Genomic DNA, 21,534 nt, shown 5'->3' with positions numbered 1-21,534 from the left:
AGAAATGTGAAAGCAGAAAATCTGGGTGTGATACCAATTCGACCAGTAGTGAAGCCTAATGTTTACCTACGTGTCAAAATGAAAAATGCAGAGGGGGGGGGGGGGAATGGCTAACTTTTTTTGTATGCCAACTTTCTTTCAACTGATCTACAAAACGAAATACATTTTTAAAATTAATTAAACAGCCCGAACTCCGACCAACATGATGAGAAGTAGCTACTAGACTTCAAGTACACTGCAGATCAGCCTGTCTCAACAACCAAAATTGCAAGGGGTTTGACACTTCTCTCGATGTAACCAAAGGGGTCTCAAATAATTGATATCGTACTCGTTCTTTGACTCTCATCCCTACGACAGTTAGATAGCTAGATGTCTATCTACAGGCCAGCTATATTAAACTGTCTGACGTACATGCTCACTCAGTTGTAAAAAAGTTACGTGCAGACTTCAGCAAGCAATATCAAACAAGAAGCTTACTTGATGAACAGTGAACCTCCAACTGCTGTTCCTATAGCGCTCAGTATCACCATTGGCTTCGTTGGCTTCCAGACCATGTCTTTGGGAAAAACTGACTACTAATTTAAAGTAAAACTCGGCTTCGTCTTCACACACTTTCAATATCTCACATCGCAATGCAGCATTGCCTTTTGTTTACTATTTACATTGCCGGTATGGCAAAGATGCAATGTCAATGTAGCTATATGTTAACTCAAAGATATTACGAATAAGGTTGACAATTTTATGCGTGCTCCAAGAGCGTGAAAAAGTGTATGTGGCTTGGAAGCGGAACTGTGGCTAGCGTATAACCTTAAAGAAATTCATTAAATATGTTACAAAAATGTTTCAGAGCCTCCTAATAATTTTCCTTATAGTAAAGAATCTCAATGATGCTATCAGGGAGGGTAGCAACTGTACGGGATGATAATATATGGTTTAAACAAGTATCTTACCTAGAAAAGGATGGAATGTGTGCGCTTTTTTGAAACCTAACTGTCACCCACAGCGTTTTATGTATTGTCATACATTAAGACGAAGTGCCACTAGAGTGCTATTCGCTTTAGTCCATACTTTGTAAAAGAATAATAGCGGACTGTTTTCTGTCCGTTTCACACATAGTTGTTGTTCAGAAAAATAAATGAACAGTTATCATACAACACTTTATCAGCTGACGTAAATTGAGCTGAAGTGTGTTCTTTTTAATTTATTCGTTCACAACACGCCTTTTCGCTCCAACAAGGAAGTGGTCATAAGCAGTAGGGGCATACTATCTGTTGTTCAGAAAAACGGACATAATTCAGTATGTCGAGCAACAAGTGCAAAAATTGTGGTGGTACAGACATAGATGTCGACCCAGCCCGTGGTGATGCTGTGTGCACCAGCTGTGGTTCTGTGCTGGAGCATAGTATAATTGTGTCAGAAATACAGTTTGAAGATAATGCACAAGGAGGAAGAGGGACAATAGGACAGTTCGTGTCATCTGATTCAAAAGGTGGAGCCAGAAACTTTGGAGGGGGTAAGTATTTCTTTTTTTATCGAAACTCCATACCACAGCCAATAAATTATCTTTTTTAATTAGCACCACATAGTGAGGCATGTAAAAAGATACTAATTCATAAGTTTATGTTCTTTAGTTGATATCTGTTTTTTTTACATTGTATCATTTAGCCTCATCTAAGTTATATTTCATCTCTGTGCAGTTTGATTTATTCTATATTCTTGAGAGTCGCTCGCTACCTGAATCTACGGAACACGAAAACAATAAATATATGTAGGCCTACAAGTTTTACGGTGCATAACTACCAAACTCTTACATACATATGAATGAGTCACATCAAAAGTGGAGTGAAGGGTACATACTAATCAGAACCATCATACTCCTTGCTGGTAGACAACTGAATGCTATGCGTGAAGACTGACAGCCTCTCTGCTTCTTCACAGGCATGAATGTGTGTAATTTTGCCTTCACATTCATACAAAATGTCTGTATGTGACACAAAATTTCTGTTAAAACATGTTTCTTGGAAATTCATGAGCAAATGTTTTTCAGTGTCCCTGTTGTATGCTAATGCCCACAGATGGAGGTATAATGGTTGAGAATGGACTGTATAAGGGGTTTATAAGTAGGACCTACCTTTCTTCATAACTGATTTACGTTTCCTAGGAATTGTTCTGTGAATCTTATTACGGCATCCTTTTTCCCCAGCAATTGGATTTAGATGATTGGTCTATCTTAAAATCACTGCAAGGGGTTACAAATATATCAATAATGTGATTGATTCTTGTGACTTTTTACATATGATGTGTTAGGGGAGCTATTGGGAATGGAGGATATGTTTGCAGATACAGTTCTCAGTTCCGCTTTATTTTTTTTTATTTTATTTTTTTATAGCAATGTTTTAACCACCTACAATAGTGGATTTAACGTTCAAGCATTTTAAAAAATAACAGTCTTGCAGATTTAAGATTTTTATCAAACAAGTGGTTTAGCTAATTTTTTGGTAACAGTTGTATGTTCGCCCCCCCCCCCTTCCCTCCCCCTCCCATGCATGTGGCATTTTCAAATACGAGCCGCTGAGAACCAAAGTGGTCTTAAGTCAAAATATTTTAGTTTTTGAGTTATACCACTCAGTTCACTCACAATGAAAGGAAATTTGTTGGGGAGAGGTGGTATAACGATAACACACCAGAACCACTTGAGAGCTCCAAATTTATTTTTCCCCTCACATGAGAGTGCCAGAGTGAAGTGCATTTGTGGGAATAGTGATGTAAGTCAAACAGCAAGGGCATATGGTCTTGTTATTGTTTGTTGTTTTGCGTGTTTATTTACACTCAACAATCAAAAAGGCCTTGTAAAAGTGCTAGTAGGTATTAGCATTGTCTTCTTTTTTTAGATTTGTAAAATTCGGTTATTATTAAAGCAGAAATTGTCTTTGTAAGGGAAGTTTGCACTCCATGCAAAATCTTTCATTTCTCAGAAGTGGGAAAAATTGAATTATACAACTTTGGCTCTCAGCGGCTCATATGTAGATAACGTGAGCTACATAACGTTTTCATATATGTATGTAATATGCACCAAAATATTCATCAGAGGGTTATTTATATTGAAATGTGATTAAAATATAGGATGACCATACACCTTTGGTGATGCTACAGATAATTTGTTACAATCATCTTCGTTTTGTATTCCCATTTGTTGGCTTCACTCACGCAACCAGTGGGTCATCTTCCAACCCAACATAGACCTCTGGTTATGCTACATGTCTGTGTATTACCACAACTAAGATTTAAAGTGGCGACACTATCATAGTTGAACGTAATTTTTTGTTAGCCTTATACAAAATGTATGACATATTTATTTTTTCTTTCAATAATTAATTTGGTCATTTAATCATTGTTTTCTGTGGGTCCCATCACAAAGGGCACCTTTCAGTGATGTTGATCAAGCTAACTTATGCATTAAAAAGAGGAGTCATTGTTAGAAATTAATACGTGCAGTGTGTTCGCAATAATCCATCACCACACTGATACATACCATGTGCTTATACTGGCTAAGTTTAGTACAGTAAAATTATGAGGGCAGCCACAACTGTGAAAAGAGCTGCTACTTCCTCTGTTATATTAAATACCGGCTGTTAACGCCAACTGAAATATTGTTATTTAGATGATGACATTGATTTACATCAAACAACAAAGTTATCTGTGTGCTGTAAGAAAAAAAGCTTTCTTGTAGTGAATGTTGCTACTTGTCATACAGCTAACGGTAATCTTCAGTATACAGACAATTTGTTGGAATAGTGGATTAAAAAGTTTATTTATCACTTTATTTTGAGTCTATAGAGATTCCCTATTTCCTGAAACTTCCTGGCAGATTAAATTTGTGTGCCAGATCAGGACTTAAACACCAGGACCTCTGACTTTCCCTGGCAAGTGCTCTGCCAACTGAGCTACCAAAGCATAGCTCATGACTTGCCCTCACAGCTTTACTTCTCCTGGTACCGCATTCCTACCACTCAAACATCACAGAAGTTCTTGTTATTTCTGATGAAGCAAGTGAAAGAGCTTTGCATCAGGATACAGAATGTGAAAGGGAGGTAATATTTACATGAAAATTATTTGTGTGTCACATAGGCTACCTTGGATTTGTAAATCTAGTTCAGCTGAACTGATGTTTATTATTAGCAACAAAGATAATTAACAAGTAAAAGCATGCTGCAGGGAAGTGAGTATGTGAATTCATTAAATCTATGAACTCAAAAAATCTGTTATTCTTTCAATAATCGATATTCCAGGATAGAAACAATAAACAACTGTGAGGAAAAGCAATCATTCACCTGTTGCTGTTTGACTTGTGGCTTGCAGAAATTTATTGCAGCACTCCGACTTAACTAACTTCTGGGCTACTTCTCCTTTTTTAGTTTAAGTACACACTCTCACACAGAAAAACACAGACAACCTCACACGCCCACTCAGATCCTCAGTCAGTGTTGTTTCTACCGCAGATGGGTATGTTCAGGTGACTGACTTGTTCTATGTGTGAGACACAGCATGTCTAGGGGGAAACTGTGATCACTTATTATTTCAACTAGTCTCCTGTACTATTTTTGGAGTCACGAATGATGGCAGTCAAGTTTAGGCTTGTTCTGAACACCTATGTCACACACACACTGAGAGCGAATGAGCATTCAGTAGTGTTTGGAGCACTCTGCTCTTAATGCCATAGCCAATGCGTGCATTAAATGTGATAGTAGCAAGTTTTCTAGTGAATTTCTATTTCATTTGTTGTGAGTTGTTATTGCTGATCGTGGTGGTAAGTCATAAATTCTACATAAGCAAGCGAGAGACATTTTTTTGCAGGATATATGCTTCCTTAAAGCAGAATCTACGCGCGTGCACGTACCGCAATTGTCATTTGGAATTGTCAACAATGCCATCCCTATCCATGCTTCAACATGCACAAACCACCATCATTCATGGATCTGACTATAGTGACCCTAATAGATGATTATTATACTCTTGTGAGCCATAGCAGATGCGTACGGCTTTTTGAGTGTTGTTAATACCATGTCTCTTGTTTCCTGACTCATATGCAGGGTGTCCACAATGAGACTCCAACATTTGAACTCATAAAATCTGAGAGGAAACACTATTTATTGACAAACAAATATAGGGAAATCATACAGCAGCTCATCAAGTTTTCATACACAGGTGGACAGCTCAGTACACTTGAACAAGGGCGCCACGGGTAGCAAGAAGAATATCAAGTCTATAATCGATTTTGTGCCATGTGTTGCGGAGCATCTGTTTTGTGACAGAGTTAATGACAATTCTTATGCACTGTTTCAAGTCTTGCAGGTCCTTTACTGGTGTAGCGTATACCCGGTCTTTCACATAACCCCACAAGGAAAAATTGAGGGGGGTTATGTCAGGCGAACATGGCAGCCAAGGAATTGGACCTCCACGGCCAATCCATCATTGTGGGAATGTGTCATTTAAAATTTTTTGAACATCAAGGCTCCAATGGGCTGGTGCACTATCCTGTTGAAACATCACATTTGGATGCAGGTCTGTTATCTGTGGCACGGCAAATTGTTCCAACATGTCGAGGTAGATGGCTCCATCCACATGCGGCTCCTGAAAGAAAAACGGCCCATCAATGCGGTTTATCATCAAACCACACCACACACAAACTTTCGGACTGTCGCACATGTGTTCCCTACGTGCATGTGGATTTTCAGACCCCCAGATGCGCGCATTGTGACCATTGACAGGCCCTGACATGTGAAAGGTTGCCTTGTCAGTAAACATCACGCGTGATAAAAATGTCTCGTCCATGGCAATGCGATCCAACATGACACGTGCAAATTCTTCTCGCTTTGGTCGATCATCAGGCTTGGTTTCTTGCACAACCTGCACTTTATATGCATACAAACGTAATCGCTGATGAAGCAGTTTGTGCACTGTTGAATGTTTCATAAGAAGTTCTCATGCTGCCTGTCGCACTGACTTCTGTGGACTTTGTTCGAATGATCGCCGCACTTGTTCCACATGATGTTCGCTGATCCCAGGCTTACCACCACCGTGCCCTTTTGCAACACTCCCAGTAGCCAAAAACTGATCACACCACTTCTTTATAGTCTTGAACGACGGGGGCGCTTTGTTGTAAACTCAACGAAAGTTTCTTTGCACTTGGGCCACTGATTTTGTCTCTGCATACCACCAGATCACTTGTGCATGCTCCTTCATATCCTCCATTTTGCTAAAACAATTGATTGCAGCTCCACTATGGCCACTTGGCGTATCAAATTTGCACACCACAAACTTGTTGAGTTGCTCTGTCTGCCCCTTCAGGATTCACAGGTCCACCATCTTAAATGAGAAAGATTTAGGATATTAAAATGTTGGAGTCTCATTGTGGACACCCTGTACTTTATTTATGAAATGGTGCTAGCACCTTTCACCCTCACCCATAAACTGCTCCATGAAATCTTCCTTGCCCACCTGACATCAACAGTGAAGCTCCTGGCTCAGACACACACAATACACTTTATGCTACAACTTACACTGCTGTGCGGTCCTCATGTGCCACAGATTGACCATGTTCTGTGATGTATCTGATAGCACTTTGTTCAGTGTTCCCAGATCCACGTGCCTTCATTGTCAAAAATGGTTCAAATGGCTCTGAGCACTATGGGACTTAACATCTACGGTCATCAGTCCCCTAGAACTCAGAACTACTTAAACCTAACTAACCTAAGGACATCACACACATCCATGCCCCAGGCAGGATTCGAACCTGCGACCGTAGCGGTCACGCGGTTCCAGACTGAAGCGCCTAGAACTGCACGGCCATACCGCCCGGCCCTTAATTGTCAGTTATTGTAAGTGTTAGCTACTGTTTTCACTTAAATATGAATTATAATTTACATATGTAATAAATGTGAAGACTAAAAATCCACAGGTTTGATCTACAGTTGGTCATGTTTCAAAGCAAAACTCAATCAAGAAAACTTGTAAAGTGTCACTGGCCATTACTTATCTTCAGACAACAAAATTCCCCCTGCGGGTCCGGGGATTAGAATAGGCCCGAGGTATTCCTGCCTGTCGTAAGAGGCGACTAAAAGGAGTCCATCCCCCTCACGGGGGTAGTTAGCGCCTGCGTCCGGAGACGGACGGTTTCACGACCTATAATCTTGGTCTTTTTGGTTTCTCACTTCTCGTTTCTTCCTTCCTTTTGTTGGTTCCTTTCTTTGCTCTTCTCCAGCTCACTGTCTTCCTTACTCTTTCCCTAGACTTCTCCTTGCCTTCTCATTGCCTTTTTCTCCTTGCCTTCTCATTGCCTTTTTCTCCTTGCCTTCTCATTGCCTTTTTCTCCTTGCCTTCTCATTGCCTTCTTCTCCTTGCCTTCTCATTGCCTTCTTCTCCTTGCCTTCTCTGGTCTCCGCCTCGGCGTTTGAGACGGTCTGTCCTCTTTCTCCCTCTCTCTTCTTTTTCCTCTTCTTCCTTCCTCCCTGTGCGTGTCTGAAGGCCGACCCACGCGTTCGCATGCGTAGCCGGTGACGGGGTAACGCGTAAGTCCCCGCCCTGGGTAGACATGTAAGGCACGCGCGTACCCCCTGGTAAAGGCCAGGCCCGGGGAGGGGTGATTGCCTGAGCTGATACCTTCTGACCATGCCGATTGGTCCCTCCGTCTGTTTCTCGGGAGGTGTGACCTGAGGTGTAAACATTCACCTAAGGCGGGAGTGCCCTCTGAGAGGGTCCCCACAAGGAAGGAGCGCGCCATCGGAGACGCTGGCAATCATGGGGGATTCCTCCGCAATGGATTCTACTCCATCACTTTCGACTTCGACCCAAAAACGGAAACGTGACCAGCCAACAGTGACAAAAGTACTACCGCCTGCCCCACAGTTCCTCGTAGTTTCTCGATCTGAGGACGGAAAGGATTTTTCCTCTGTCAACCCTTTCGTTATTCAGAAGGGCGTAGATGCCATAGCCGGATCTGTCAAATCTTGTACCAGGTTGCGTAACGGTACCTTATTACTCGAAACTGAGAGTGCCTTTCAGGCACAAAAACTGCTTCGGGCCACACTCTTGTACACGTTCCCTGTCCGGGTGGAGGCCCACCGAACTTTGAATTCGTCTCGTGGTGTAGTCTATAGTAGCTCCCTCGACGGATTGACTGACGAGGAGCTTCAATCTTTCCTCGCTGAGCAGGGCGTGACGGCTGTCCATAGGGTCATGAAAAAGGTCAACAATGACCTTGTACCGACCCGGACACTTTTCTTGACCTTCGATAGTGTTAAGCTGCCTTCGCGCATCAAGGCGGGCTACGAGGTTATTTCTGTTCGCCCCTATGTCCCGACACCTACGCGCTGCTACCAGTGTCAGCGTTTCAATCACACTCGACAGTCTTGCTCCAATGCGGCTAAATGTGTCACTTGTGGCAGGGATGCCCATGAGGGTGACTGTCCACCTCCGTCTCCTCGTTGTGTGAACTGTCAGGGTGACCATGCCGCCTCCTCCCGCGACTGTCCTGTCTATAAGGAAGAACGCTGTATCCAGGAAATCCGGGTCAAAGAGAAAGTGTCCACCTCGGATGCTCGCAAGCTATTGGCTTGTAGGAAGCCCACGCTGCTCCCAGCGGGGAAATACAGCACTGTCCTCGCCTCTCCTCGGACTACCAGGGAGGTAGCAACCCAGACATGCGATCTGACCTTCAGCACCACGGTCGTCCGTTCGGCCAGCGCTAAGATCGCGCGGTCGACGTCTCCTCTTCCTCCCATCACCCCACAGACACCAGCCACTTCCTCAGCTTCTGCTAAGTCGAAGACCCCGAAGTCAGATGCACGGGCCTTTAAGAAGGAACCATCCCGTGCAGACTTCCTCCGTCCCTCGACCTCCCAGCCTTCGACCGGTACTTCCACCAAACGTCCTTCTAAAAAGGCGCATAGGAAGCACAGTTCTCCTTCTCCGCCACGGCGCCTTTCTTCTCCTGCGCCACCCAGCGGTTGCCGCCCCATGCCGTCATCCGTTTCGCCTGGCCGCACCGCTGGTAGCCGAACATCTGGCCGTTCACCGGCGGAGGAAGCTCCCCCTCCCGGCCATCCTCCCGAGATGGCCGATGACCCTATAGACCCCATGGACGATGACTGTCCGCCTACTGATAGCGGCGGCAGTGCTCGCTCGAAGCCAGGCCCTAAGCGGCCTTCGAGGTGACCCCTTCTCTCATCTTCCTTTTCTTACAATGGCACTTATTAACTGGAATATTCGCAGCATTCGCTCCAACCGAGAGGACTTGAAGTTGCTGCTCCGCTTGCATCGTCCGCTCGTCGTAGCCCTCCAGGAAACGAAGCTACGCCCATGCGATCAAATTGCCTTGGCACACTACACCTCTGTGCGTTTTGACCTACCCCCTGTGGTAGGTATCCCAGCTCATGGAGGGGTTATGTTGCTGGTCCGGGATGATATTTACTACGATCCCATCACGTTGCACACCGGCCTGCAGGCAGTTGCCATCCGCATTACTCTCCCCACTTTTACGTTTTCCTTTTGTACCGTTTACACTCCATCGTCATCTGCCGTTACCAGGGCAGACATGATGCAACGTATTGCTCAGCTACCTGCACCATTTTTGTTAACTGGAGACTTCAATGCCCACCATCCCCTTTGGGGCTCTCCAGCATCCTGCCCAAGGGGCTCCTTGTTAGCAGACCTTTTCAACCAGCTCAATCTTGTCTGCCTCAATACTGGCGCCCCGACTTTTCTTTCGGACACATCTCATACCTATTCCCATTTAGACCTCTCTATATGTACTCCCCAACTTGCACGCCGGTTTGAGTGGTATGCACTTTCTGATACATATTCGAGCGACCACTTCCCATGTGTTATCCATCTCCTGCAGCATACTCCCTCTCCGTGCTCCTCAAGTTGGACAATCTCCAAGGCAGACTGGGGGCTCTTCTCCTCCAGGGCGACCTTTCAGGATCAAACCTTCCCAAGCTGCGATCGTCAGGTCGCACACCTCACGGAAGTCATTCTCGCTGCTGCTGAATATTCCATCCCTCACCCTACTTCTTCTCCACGTCGCGTACCGGTCCCCTGGTGGACCGGAGCATGTAGAGACGCTTTACGTGCTCGTCGACGTGCTTTACGCACCTTTAAACGCCACCCTACAGTGGCGAATTGTATTAATTATAAACGATTACGTGCTCAGTGTCGTCGTATTATTAAAGAAAGCAAGAAAGCCAGCTGGGCTGCTTTCACAAGCACCTTCAACAGTTTTACTCCTTCTTCTGTTGTCTGGGGTAGCCTGCGCCGGCTGTCTGGCACTAAGGTCCACTCCCCAGTTTCTGGCTTGAAGGTCGCGAATGAAGTCCTTGTGGCCCCTGAGGCTGTCTCCAATGCCTTCGGCCGCTTTTTCGCTGAGGTTTCGAGCTCCGCTCATTACCACCCTGCCTTCCTCCCCCGCAAACAGGCAGAGGAGGCTAGGCCACCTGACTTTTGCTCCTCGAATTGTGAAAGTTATAATGCCCCATTCACCATGCGGGAACTCGAAACCGCACTTGGCCGATCACGGTCCTCCGCTCCAGGGCCTGATTCTATTCATATTCAGATGCTGAAGAACCTTTCTCCTGCGGGTAAAGGTTTTCTTCTTCGTACATACAATCGCATCTGGATTGAGGGACATATTCCCGCATGCTGGCGCGAGTCTATTGTTGTCCCGATTCCTAAGCCGGGGAAGGACAAGCACTTGCCTTCCAGTTATCGACCTATCTCACTTACCAGCTGTGTCTGTAAAGTGATGGAGCGAATGGTTAACTCCCGATTGGTTTGGCTGCTTGAGTCTCGACGCCTACTTACCAATGTCCAATGTGGATTTCGTAGGCGCCGCTCTGCTGTTGACCATCTGGTTACCTTGTCGACCTTCATTATGAATAACTTCTTGCGGAAGCGCCCGACCGCGGCTGTGTTCTTTGATTTGGAGAAGGCTTACGACACCTGTTGGAGGGCGGGCATTCTCCGCACCTTGCATACATGGGGCCTTCGCGGTCGCCTCCCTCTTTTTATTCGTTCCTTTTTAATGGATCGACAGTTCAGGGTACGTGTGGGTTCTGTCCTGTCCGACACCTTTCGCCAGGAGAATGGGGTGCCACAGGGCTCAGTTTTGAGCGTCGCTCTGTTCGCCATCGCGATCAATCCAATAATGGATTGCCTCTCAGCTGATGTATCGGGCTCCCTTTTTGTGGACGATTTTACCATCTATTGCAGCGCGCAGCGTACACGAGTCCTGGAGTGCTGTCTTCAGCGTTCTCTTGACCGTCCTTACTCCTGGAGTGTCGCCAATGGCTTCCGTTTTTCTGCCGAGAAGACGGTCTGTATTAACTTCTGGCGCTACAAAGAGTTTCTCCCACCGTCCTTACGACTTGGTCCCGTTGCTCTCCCAATCGTGGAGACAACCAAATTTTTAGGCCTCACCTTTGACAGGAAACTTAGCTGGTCTCCACATGTGTCATATTTGGCCGCCCGTTGTACCCGTTCTTTAAATGTCCTCCGTGTTCTCAGTGGTATGTCGTGGGGAGCGGATCGAACCGTCCTACTTCGTCTATATCGGTCGATCGTCCGCTCCAAGCTGGATTATGGGAGCTTCGTATACTCCTCTGCACGGCCATCCATCTTACGCCGCCTCAACTCCATACAACATCGGGGTTTACGACTTGCGATCGGAGCATTTTATACCAGTCCCGTAGAGAGTCTTCATGCTGACGCTGGCGAATTGCCACTCACTTACCGGCGCGATATACTGCTTTGTCGGTATGCCTGTCGGCTACTGTCAATGCCCGACCATCCGTCTTATCGTTCCTTTTTTGACGACTCTCTTGACCTTCAATACGGGTTGTATGTCTCTGCCCTGCTACCCCCTGGAGTTCGCTTTCGTCGCCTCCTTCGACACCTTCATTTTTCACTCCCTGCAACCTTTCGAGTGGGCGAGAGCCGCACGCCACCTTGGCTCCAGGCTCAGGTCCGCGTTCACCTTGACCTCAGCTCGCTCCCAAAAGAGGTCACCCCCGGTTCGGTCTACCACTCCCGTTTTTTGGAACTTCGTTCGAAGTTCATCAACATGACTTTCATTTATACAGATGGCTCTAAGACCAATGACGGGGTCGGGTGTTCCTTTATTGTTGGGGCACAAAGTTTCAAATACCGGCTCCATGACCATTGTTCGGTCTTCACAGCTGAGCTCTTTGCCCTCTACCAGGCTGTTCTTTACATCTGCCGCCACCGACATTCTGCTTATGTCATCTGCTCAGATTCCCTGAGCGCCATCCAGAGCCTCAGTGATCCGTACCTGGTTCACCCTTTCGTACACCGGATCCAACGCTCTCTTCAGTGGCTGGTGGACGTCGGTCCGCCGGTTAGCTTTATGTGGGTTCCTGGCCATGTCGGTATCCCTGGGAACGAAGCTGCAGATGCCGCGGCCAAGGCTGCGGTCCTCCAGCCTCGGACAGCTTCTTGTTGTGTCCCTTCGTCCGATTTTAGCAGGGTCATTTGTCGGCGCGTTGTGTCGCTGTGGCATGCCGATTGGGCTGCACTTACCGACAACAAGCTTCGGGCCTTAAAACCTCTTCCCGTGGCTTGGACGTCCTCCTCACGCCCTTCTCGGCGGGAGGAGGTCTTTTTAGCAAGGTTAAGAATTGGACACTGCCGGTTCAGCCATCGCCATCTGCTGACGGCTGCGCAGGCGCCGTTCTGCCCATGTGGGCACTTGCTGACGGTTAGACACATTTTACTGTCCTGTCCAGATCTTAACCAACTGCGCCTCGATCTTAACCTGCCTAATACTTTCGATGCCATTTTAGCGGATGACCCACGAGCAGCTGCTCGTGTTCTTTGTTTTATCAATTTGACGAACCTCGCTAAGGACATTTGATGATGTTGTTTTTTAATCCTATGCCTGTCAGTCTCTTTTATCGTGTTTTCCCTTTTAGTTGTTGTTGTCAACTTGTGCCTCGCGGTGCATTCTTAGAGTAGTCAGGGCGCTAATGACCATTGAAGTTGTGCGCCCTAAAACCACAAAAAAAAAAAAAAAAAAAAAAAAAAAAAAAAAAAAAAAAAAAAAAAAAAAAAAAAATCAGACAACAAAATGTTTATTGCTGCTGATAGGCATATAAAAGTGACAGTATGGTTTTAACTTTGAGAACTATTAGTTCCTTCCTCAGTGCTCTGAGTGAAATGCTTTTCCATGTTAATCTTCCACAACATATTCCTCTCTCTTTGCTGAGGGAGGAACTAATAGTTTCAAAAGTGAGGATAGTGTTGTCACCTATATTTGTGGCTATTGGTAGCAGTAAACCTTTCACCTGCTGAAGGTTAGTACTGGTCTAAGATTTTTTCTGTCATTTATTGCTTCTTCGATATCTGGTAGTTCTGTTTTCATACAGAAAATGCCAAGCTGCACTGTGGTTCTATACTCATGCTATACTATAAGTCTCTTGTTACTGGCTGGGTAAGTGCAAATCTCAGAGGAAAGCGAGGGCATACTATTTCCAATAAGACCACACCTATCAGAGCATTGTAGTGATCAATGCAACATCCAGGGTAAGAACAGCTTTATTTATATGCCACTGTGCATTGAGTTTCTGATAGCCAGTGGTATGGAGTGAGAAGAGAATCTTGTTTCAGCACAGTCATTGTCATTTTTATTTTGTTGTTAAACAAGGTCATTGTGATTATTTCTTGTTAGTCTGGTCAAGTTATCAAACATTTGATCAATGTCATTATCAGATAGTCTTAATTACACTTTCGAGACTGCATTTAAATGTATCACAGTGGACATAGGCCTAATACAGTGTCTTACCTACTGAAACTGTACTTAACATGGGCATAGTTTGGTTAAATTATGAGTATATCTGATCAAATACCCAAGTATAATCTTTCCTAGCTCACTAAAGCAAGCAAGGAAAGAAAGTGCTATAGGGTCATAACATGAGCCCAAAACTAGAGGAACATCACTACTCCAATAGACTGTTACTGAACTCTGGCTGTTTCCAAAGCTTCTTGGGCTTGTTGGGCCCTCAATTCATATTCTGACAACAATATTTAACCACTTAACTTCGGGAGATTGCTTCCTGACTGCTTGCACATATGATGTCCATTTTGGTCCTCACTGTATTATATTGTTTTCTATCTTCAATTGCTACTCATTGTTTTCAAAAAAATACAGCAGATCAGATGCAAGCTGATAAAAGGAGTAAAGAGAAAATATCTTAAACAACTGTTTATGCACATGAACAGAGAACATACAGATTCAAAATGAGTTTTACCTGCAGTATTTTAGTATATAAAATGGATGGCTCAATAACCAGCTGAAACAACAACAGAGTATGTGTTCTTGTTCCCATGTTTAAACCTGGAAAGAACTCACAGTACCTGGACAGCATTAAACCCCTTCCTGCTTGACAAATGGACTGCACAAACTGTTGAAGAGGGTGATGAATCATTGACCTCTCTGGTATCTACAATCTCAAGAACTCGTAACTCAATCCCAGTGCAGCTTTCATAATTTTAAATCCACCACCTCCAACCTGATGTACTTGAACTCCACAATCCAAAATGGTTTCTCCTACTATCTGTGTCTGAACACACAGTGCACTGAATACTTCTAACAGTGGGCCCTGCAGCCGACAACCCGTTCACCTGCCAATGTTAATACCATGACATGGGCAACTTTGACTGAAATGGGTATGTGACAATTCGCACTAGACATTGCCACAATGGCAGAGTGTTGCACGGTCTGATGAATCCCGATACCTTCTTCATCATGCCGAATGGGGTCACGAATCTGTTGTCTTACAGGGGAACAACTCCTTGACATCTGTACTTTGGTACGGGGACAGGTTGGCGGTGGCTCCATTATGCTCTGCAGAACATTCACATGGGCATCCATGGGTCCAGTGGAGCTCATGCATGGCACCATGATGGCCAACGAGTGTTGCACATTGGTTGCAGACGATGGAGAGGTTCAAGAAACAAAGGTGCGAGTTTCAGTTGATGTGCTGGCCACCCAACTTGCCAGATCTAAACACATTTGAACATATGTGGAATGTTATTGAAAATGGTGCCAGAGCTCATCTGCTGCCCTCCCTCACCCAATTTACGGGAGTTAAAGTAACTTGTGTGTGCAGATGTAGTACCAACTCCCTCCAGCGATCTACTGAGGCCTCTTTACTTCCATGCTGTGATACATTGCTGCTGTTCTCTGTGCTAAAGATGGACATACTGACTATTAGGTAGCTGGTCATAATGGCATGGCTGATCAGTGTGCATAAGACAAAGTAATATACTGATTGACTGTTATAGAAACACACATTCTTAGCATTTCTAACAGGAAACCAAACCATAGTGCAGAATACTGCTCTGCTGCTGTGTGTTGCAGGAGTCTGCTTTAACTCCGAACACAATGAAACACATGTAAACAACTGTTTATTATATAATTGAATGACAGCATAAACAGAAGTAATAGAATACAGTTTAGTGACATGTACAGGACTGCCAGCCAGAGCTGGAGCAAGGCAATATGAAGAGCATTCGGCCACCAGGGGCCACTGGCTATTGGCTGCAGGTGACTGAGGTGCCGTTCATGGTTGGCGGCCTCTGGTGAGGGCTTGGAGCACCCAAATAGTGCAATACTATATATACAGTGTGCTGCAGTGTGGTAGTGGAGGTATTGTAAAGTACAGGTTGTTACACTCCTCCTTTATCATGGGAAAGAGCCAATAGATGCCAACTCCTCCATGACGGGCTGATGGTTGACACATTCATAGCAGTCATCCTGAGCATGAACAGTTCCTGTCACATGTGGACCAGCACATAGGAGTGGAAGTAGTGCGAGTGCAGACACATGTGCCTTCCTCCCCCTTCAGGGGAGCAGGCGGATGACCCTGGCACCCAGTAGGTGGGGGTCTTGTTGACATTGGACTCATCTGTAGATGCTGTGAGCTAGGGAGCCTCTTCATCCAGAGGTAATGTAAGTGACACTGGCAGGAGGGCGGCAGGTGCTGGTGTCCACTGTAGATGGCACCTGCGTCAATCTAGGAGGCCCCTGCCTGCATCAGCATTGGAGGCACTTTCTTTGGTGTAGGCAACACCTGCGGGCACACCCATACGAGACCCTGGCACCGCCACCCCACCGCCCCACTCCTGTGAGAGGACACACTGCAGGAGCATCGAGAGGCTGAGCTACATCACCCGTGTGTGTCCAGGGTACTGGTGGAGCAGCCAGAGACCACATCAGGAAGGTAGGTGACATGGTGGAAGAGGTGCCGATGTGGCATTCCATGTGGAGGTTTCAGTGCCCACCTTAGGGCACAGCTGATTGTATGATGTGCCACAAGACAACCATTGGTATGCACCATGAACACAAGGCCCCTGTGATGGCTGTGGATGATGCCCAGAAGACAGTGCAGGTGTCATTCGAACACCCAAACCCACACCGGGATTCAAGGCATGAACCATGATGCATTTACATTATGAAAGTCCACGTGAGACATTCTGCTTGGCTATTGGATTGCAGATGGAGGGAGGCACTTTGATATGGTGGATGCCACTGCTTGAGCAAAAATCTTGAAAGGATAGAGCCAAAAATTGAAGAACATTATCTGAAACCACCATACAAGGTAGGCCTTTGATAGAAAATAATTACTGAGAGCACCTTGACCATCACATCTGCTGTGGTGGATGACCAACCAACAACATAAGGAAACTCGGAAAAAGCATCAACAATCAAAAAGTAGCTGTGACCTGGCATTCCCCCTAGCAGTCAGTATCAGGCAAGAACATTCTGATGAGCCTATTGTTTAGTGTGGGAGGCTCCCTAATGATGTGAATATAGAAAAATGGATAAGTTGCTCAAAGCCATTAGCATAACGATGGGCTGGAACTGTACCCTCCACATATTGGCCACATCTGTGGCCAAGACTAAATGTTTACCAGGTTGCAAGGCAAGGCACAGAGGGTAATTTGTTTTTAAGGTGCACAAATGCATGCTCACAGGCTGGTGACCACCTGAAGGAACATTTTTGTGAAACAGCTGTTACAGAGGGTGAGCCAGAGTAGCTAAACTCAGAATAAACCTGTGATTGTGTGTACTACTTTACCGACGAGTGCCTGTTGTTCCTGCAGACTGTTCGCGCAAGGCAGAGCCATGATATAGGCGACATGCTGTTACAGGGACCAAACACATTGCCTGGAAAATTCTTGACTGAGGTAAAAAATACAGGGTTAAAAAAATTGCAACTTCACAAGATCACAGTAAGGCCTGTGTTTTGCAGAACAGTAAAGAGGGAACGGAGGTTATGTAAATGTTCTTCTATCATAGCACCTATTACTACAGTATTGTCAGGACATTTGAAGCACCAAGGAACATCTGCCATATGTTGCTCCAAAAAGTGTTGGGAAATAGTTGGGGCACTGGCCATTCCAAATATTAAATGTTTATATTGATAAAGACCAAAAGGCCTGTACACTACAAACAATCATTTCAATGCATTATCTAATGGAACTTGCAGAGGGCCTCAGCGAGGTCAGTTTTGGAAAATAATTAGCCCCCACCCAATTTTGCAAGTAATTCATCAGTTTAATGCAGAGGGTATGTGTCAATAACAGCATTGATGGTAACTTTGAAGTCTCCACAAGATTGGAATGGAGCTTACAGCTTTTTTGCAGTCACCAATTGTGTAGCTCACTCATTTGTTGAAACTGGTCAAATAAATGAGTGGTAAAGCAACACTTACGGCACAAACGCTGCAGCTCTGCTGCTCAAACTCGATTAAAACTACTGTGGCTGTTTGTTGCATTGCTAAAATTCTACGCGAGCTGCAGTGACGCCCACTTGCGACAATAAGAAGACAACAAACTACACATTTCATCAAAGGAAAAAGAGGTTGTTCCTGCAAAGGGGCCACTTGACACAACTACGTTTCCACTGTTCAACAGTGAAACTGCCACATCAGACGTGGCATTTTAATTTATTACTTCTTAACTACTAACTCTATTTGCAACACATTTTGCAGATAGTATTTACATGTACCACCAAATGTACCTGCAAAATTATACCATTGTACAACGCATAGTTCATGGGATATGATCTCATAAATATTGAGCTGTGAGAAGATGAAACCACAGGATGCAATTCACTAGAGTTTCAGTGAAATATGTCAAGAAATAAGTGTGAAATATTTTAAATATAGCTGAAATATATGGCATTTGCGAACCCAACCAAAACTGCAGGTAAAAACTCCATCTAGACTCCGAATCAGTTTCAACCAAACTTGGTACACATTTTACCATTGGGAAAGAGATAATGTGGGGATGGGAACCATCAACTTCCAACTGGTGTGGGGCTGATAATGTGGTGATGGATAGGGGGAGCAGGGTGGGAGATGGTATGTCCATCCTTCTGATTGGATTACATAATAGAGGATTGGAATATATACATACCCTGGCAAACCTGGATATTCAGTTAGTATATCTATGAGACTGTGGCTGTTGGCTGTATGAGCCATAGGTGCAAGCTGAGGTAACATGACATTTGAAGTGTGAAGTATAAATCTGAATTTAACTGTGGAGGAACCATTGAACAGAAAATTTATTTTAGTGTAATTGCCAATAAATGCTCATGCAGTGGTTCGAAACCTCTTATAAAGAGGAAAAATAGCTGATGACTGAGCAATCTAGTCCTGTAAATCGGCAATTAACACCACATTTTTCTTGTGTTTTTCATTTTTTACAATCGTTTTTCATGGTAATGTAATAATGAGAGCAAAAACTCTCTCTCTCTCTCTCTCTCTCTCTCTCTCTCTCTCTCTCTCTCTCACACACACACACACACACACAACACACTGTTATACCTTTTCATGTGCCTTTTAGGGTCCATTCTGTACATGCAGCACATTTAAAATAAAGGTATTCACCAAAGATAATTATATTATTTACAGGTCTAGTAGTCATCCACGTTTGCGAGTCTATTTCTGTATCCAAATTTGCATCTACAGGGTGATTATTATTAATATTTAAAAGCCCCTGAAGTGGAGTAGATGATGCTGAGACAAATAATTTAATATGAGACATGTGCGGCTGCAAACATCAGGAAATACTCCAAAAGTGGATGACAGTTCCAAGCCCAGTCGCTGCATGCGTGGTGAGATACATCATCCAGTGACATCACATGTTCAGTATTTATCATCCGCTTTTGAGGTATTTCCCGAAATTTGTTGTCCCATGTTTGTTATATTAAATTATTTTTCTCAGCGTCATCTACATCACTTAGGGTGTTTTTAAACAATTATAGTCACCATGTATACTGTTCTGAGTGGAGGCTACTTTCTATTTTGTTTATAATTTGGTTCACATTTTTATTGCCATTCAGACATACTCTGTTGCTGTAGTATGTAGGTTTCCTGGTACCTTTACTACATGCAATTTTTTTTCCTTATAAATATGTTCTTACATTGTGCTACTCATGAAGTTTTGATTTTAGTGGTATTACTTTACATAAATAATCTCATAGTTTGAGAAACAAAATAACCAGCATTGTACTGTGTGCCTCATAGGTTAAGTCCTATAATATCTAAACAAATCAAAGTTTATATATTCCTACTCTGTTTCAGCTTTTCATGCTGGCTTCGGGAAGGAATCAAGAGAGATCACACTACGCAATGCTAAGCGAGCTGTTACTAACCTAGCCCAGCAGCTAAGGTATGAAATGTATCTCTGTGTCTCATTGTATATTACACTAGTTCTGAACCAGTATTTTCATTTACTATTGGCTTATGGTGGGTATTAGGAACTCCTTCAGCAACAACAGAAGAGAATTAGGTGAAAACACACACAAAACATGATGCCAAGCCACTTATTGCCACAGGTAACATAATTATGTGGAGAGAGAAAAAAAATCAGCTTATGCAAAATTAAGAGGCAGTTAAAAGAAAAGATAATTGTTGAGAATTCGACGCTTAAATATGTATGATCACAATGAATGAGAATAATGGGTTGAGTGAATAACTGTGAGAATTTTTGTGGCAGAAGAGCAGCATATACTTATCAGTCACCCTATCAGGAATTATTGGAGTAATGCAGACATATATAATATAAGAATATGGATAATGTCTTACTTAAGATTTTTTTTTTTAAATTGCTTCATCAGGAGAAAGAAAAGGATGGATGGTGAAGTTGCCAAATGAAAGAAAGAGATTCTACAAGCCTTTGATCAGGAGCAACAGAAGGTCCTATTCAACTTGAGAGAAATAGTGGACTAACAGCCATGGTACAGATTCTAATAAATTGTAAGAAAGAGTTGCTACCTGCTACTTACCTTCAGGAGATTAAATGTGCAATATATATGTAAAGGTAAAAGGCGACATACTACCCCCACTTTTGAAGCAAGTGGTTCCTTCCTCAGGGAGTCAGTAAACCTCTGTATTGATTCTAATTTCTTGAATTTTCCATCATAGTATGTGGGAGGAAGTAATATGTTGCCGGATGCTTCCCAGAAAGTGTTGTTTTGAAATTTCAGTAGTCAACCTCTCTGTGATGTACAACACCGCCAATTGAGTTTGTTGAACATCTCGGTTACACTCTCACGCTGACTAAACAATCCCATGAGGAAATATACTGCTCTTCATTGGATCTTCTCTATCTCTTCTGTCAGCCCTACCGGGTAAAGATACCGCTCAAACCTTGGGATGAGAGAGAGAGATCCATCTGTACTGAGGCCAAGGTATAAATTGTAGCATTTTATTAATATTGAGCTGTTTTGATAGGTAGCTCAAAGATATACTTGAAAGAAATAAAAAATTAAAAAAAGAAACTCAAAATACACACATTGCAATGGTATGGGAATGGAAAGATTTGAATCTCAGGTTTTCTTGGCATGATTGATTAATAGTGACACTGGCAGGAGGGCGGCAGGTGCTGGTGTCCACTGTAGGTGGCACCTGCGTCAATCTAGGAGGCCCCTGCCGAATTGTTGTTTCCATTTTCACAGAATATTTTAATGACTGACCCTGGCGTAATCTTCAGGTGCTGCTAGTTTTGCTGTTACTGTAGATATGCAAATAATCTGCACATGTTTTTTCCCAAATTTAAGGATGATAACTATGGTGCATGGTTTAACAGTCATAAGGTTGGTACTGCTCCACCTCCAACAATAGATTCCATTATACTTTAGTGTTGTTGCAGTCTCAGTCTGTTATGCTTCAGTAGCATGTTAGTAGTGAAGTATTAACCACATGTTAACTTGTTAATTATGAGTAAAAGTTCTCGATATCATTCGTACACAACTAAAGAAAAACTTTAAATTATTGAAAAAGCATAGAACATTGGTGCAGTGGAAAGAAAGTACTGTGTGAGTGAAGTTTGTATTCACAACTGGAGAAAAAACAAAAGACGGCTTCAAGAAATGAATGGCAGTTTTTGGAATTTTGCAGCCAAAAAGCAAAGCATCCAGACCTTGGAAAGAAAAAAGGCTCTGTGATTATGTAG

The 21,534-nt window shown here is 43.9% G+C and overlaps 2 protein-coding genes across 2 annotated transcripts in view; one reads left to right on the top strand and one right to left on the bottom strand.

The window, feature by feature from the left end:
- Positions 1 to 681, bottom strand: part of LOC126168940 (retinol dehydrogenase 13-like) — a 92,932-nt gene extending 92,251 nt beyond the window's left edge. The window contains exon 1 of the mRNA XM_049920599.1: positions 478 to 681. Within this exon, the coding sequence (XP_049776556.1) occupies positions 478 to 554 (77 nt within the window). The 5' untranslated portion in view covers positions 555 to 681. The remainder of the gene's footprint in view (positions 1 to 477) is intronic.
- Positions 682 to 760: 79 nt separating this feature from the next.
- The window catches only part of LOC126168897 (transcription factor IIIB 90 kDa subunit), a 372,622-nt gene continuing 351,848 nt past the window's right edge, over positions 761 to 21,534 (top strand). The window contains exons 1-2 of the mRNA XM_049920596.1: positions 761 to 1,513; positions 19,662 to 19,749. Of these exons, the coding sequence (XP_049776553.1) occupies positions 1,300 to 1,513; positions 19,662 to 19,749 (302 nt within the window). The 5' untranslated portion in view covers positions 761 to 1,299. The remainder of the gene's footprint in view (positions 1,514 to 19,661; positions 19,750 to 21,534) is intronic.

This window comes from Schistocerca cancellata, chromosome 1 (assembly GCF_023864275.1).
Source record: "Schistocerca cancellata isolate TAMUIC-IGC-003103 chromosome 1, iqSchCanc2.1, whole genome shotgun sequence".
Taxonomy (NCBI): Eukaryota; Metazoa; Arthropoda; class Insecta; order Orthoptera; family Acrididae; genus Schistocerca; species Schistocerca cancellata.
This window is presented reverse-complemented; position numbering and strand designations above follow the sequence as displayed.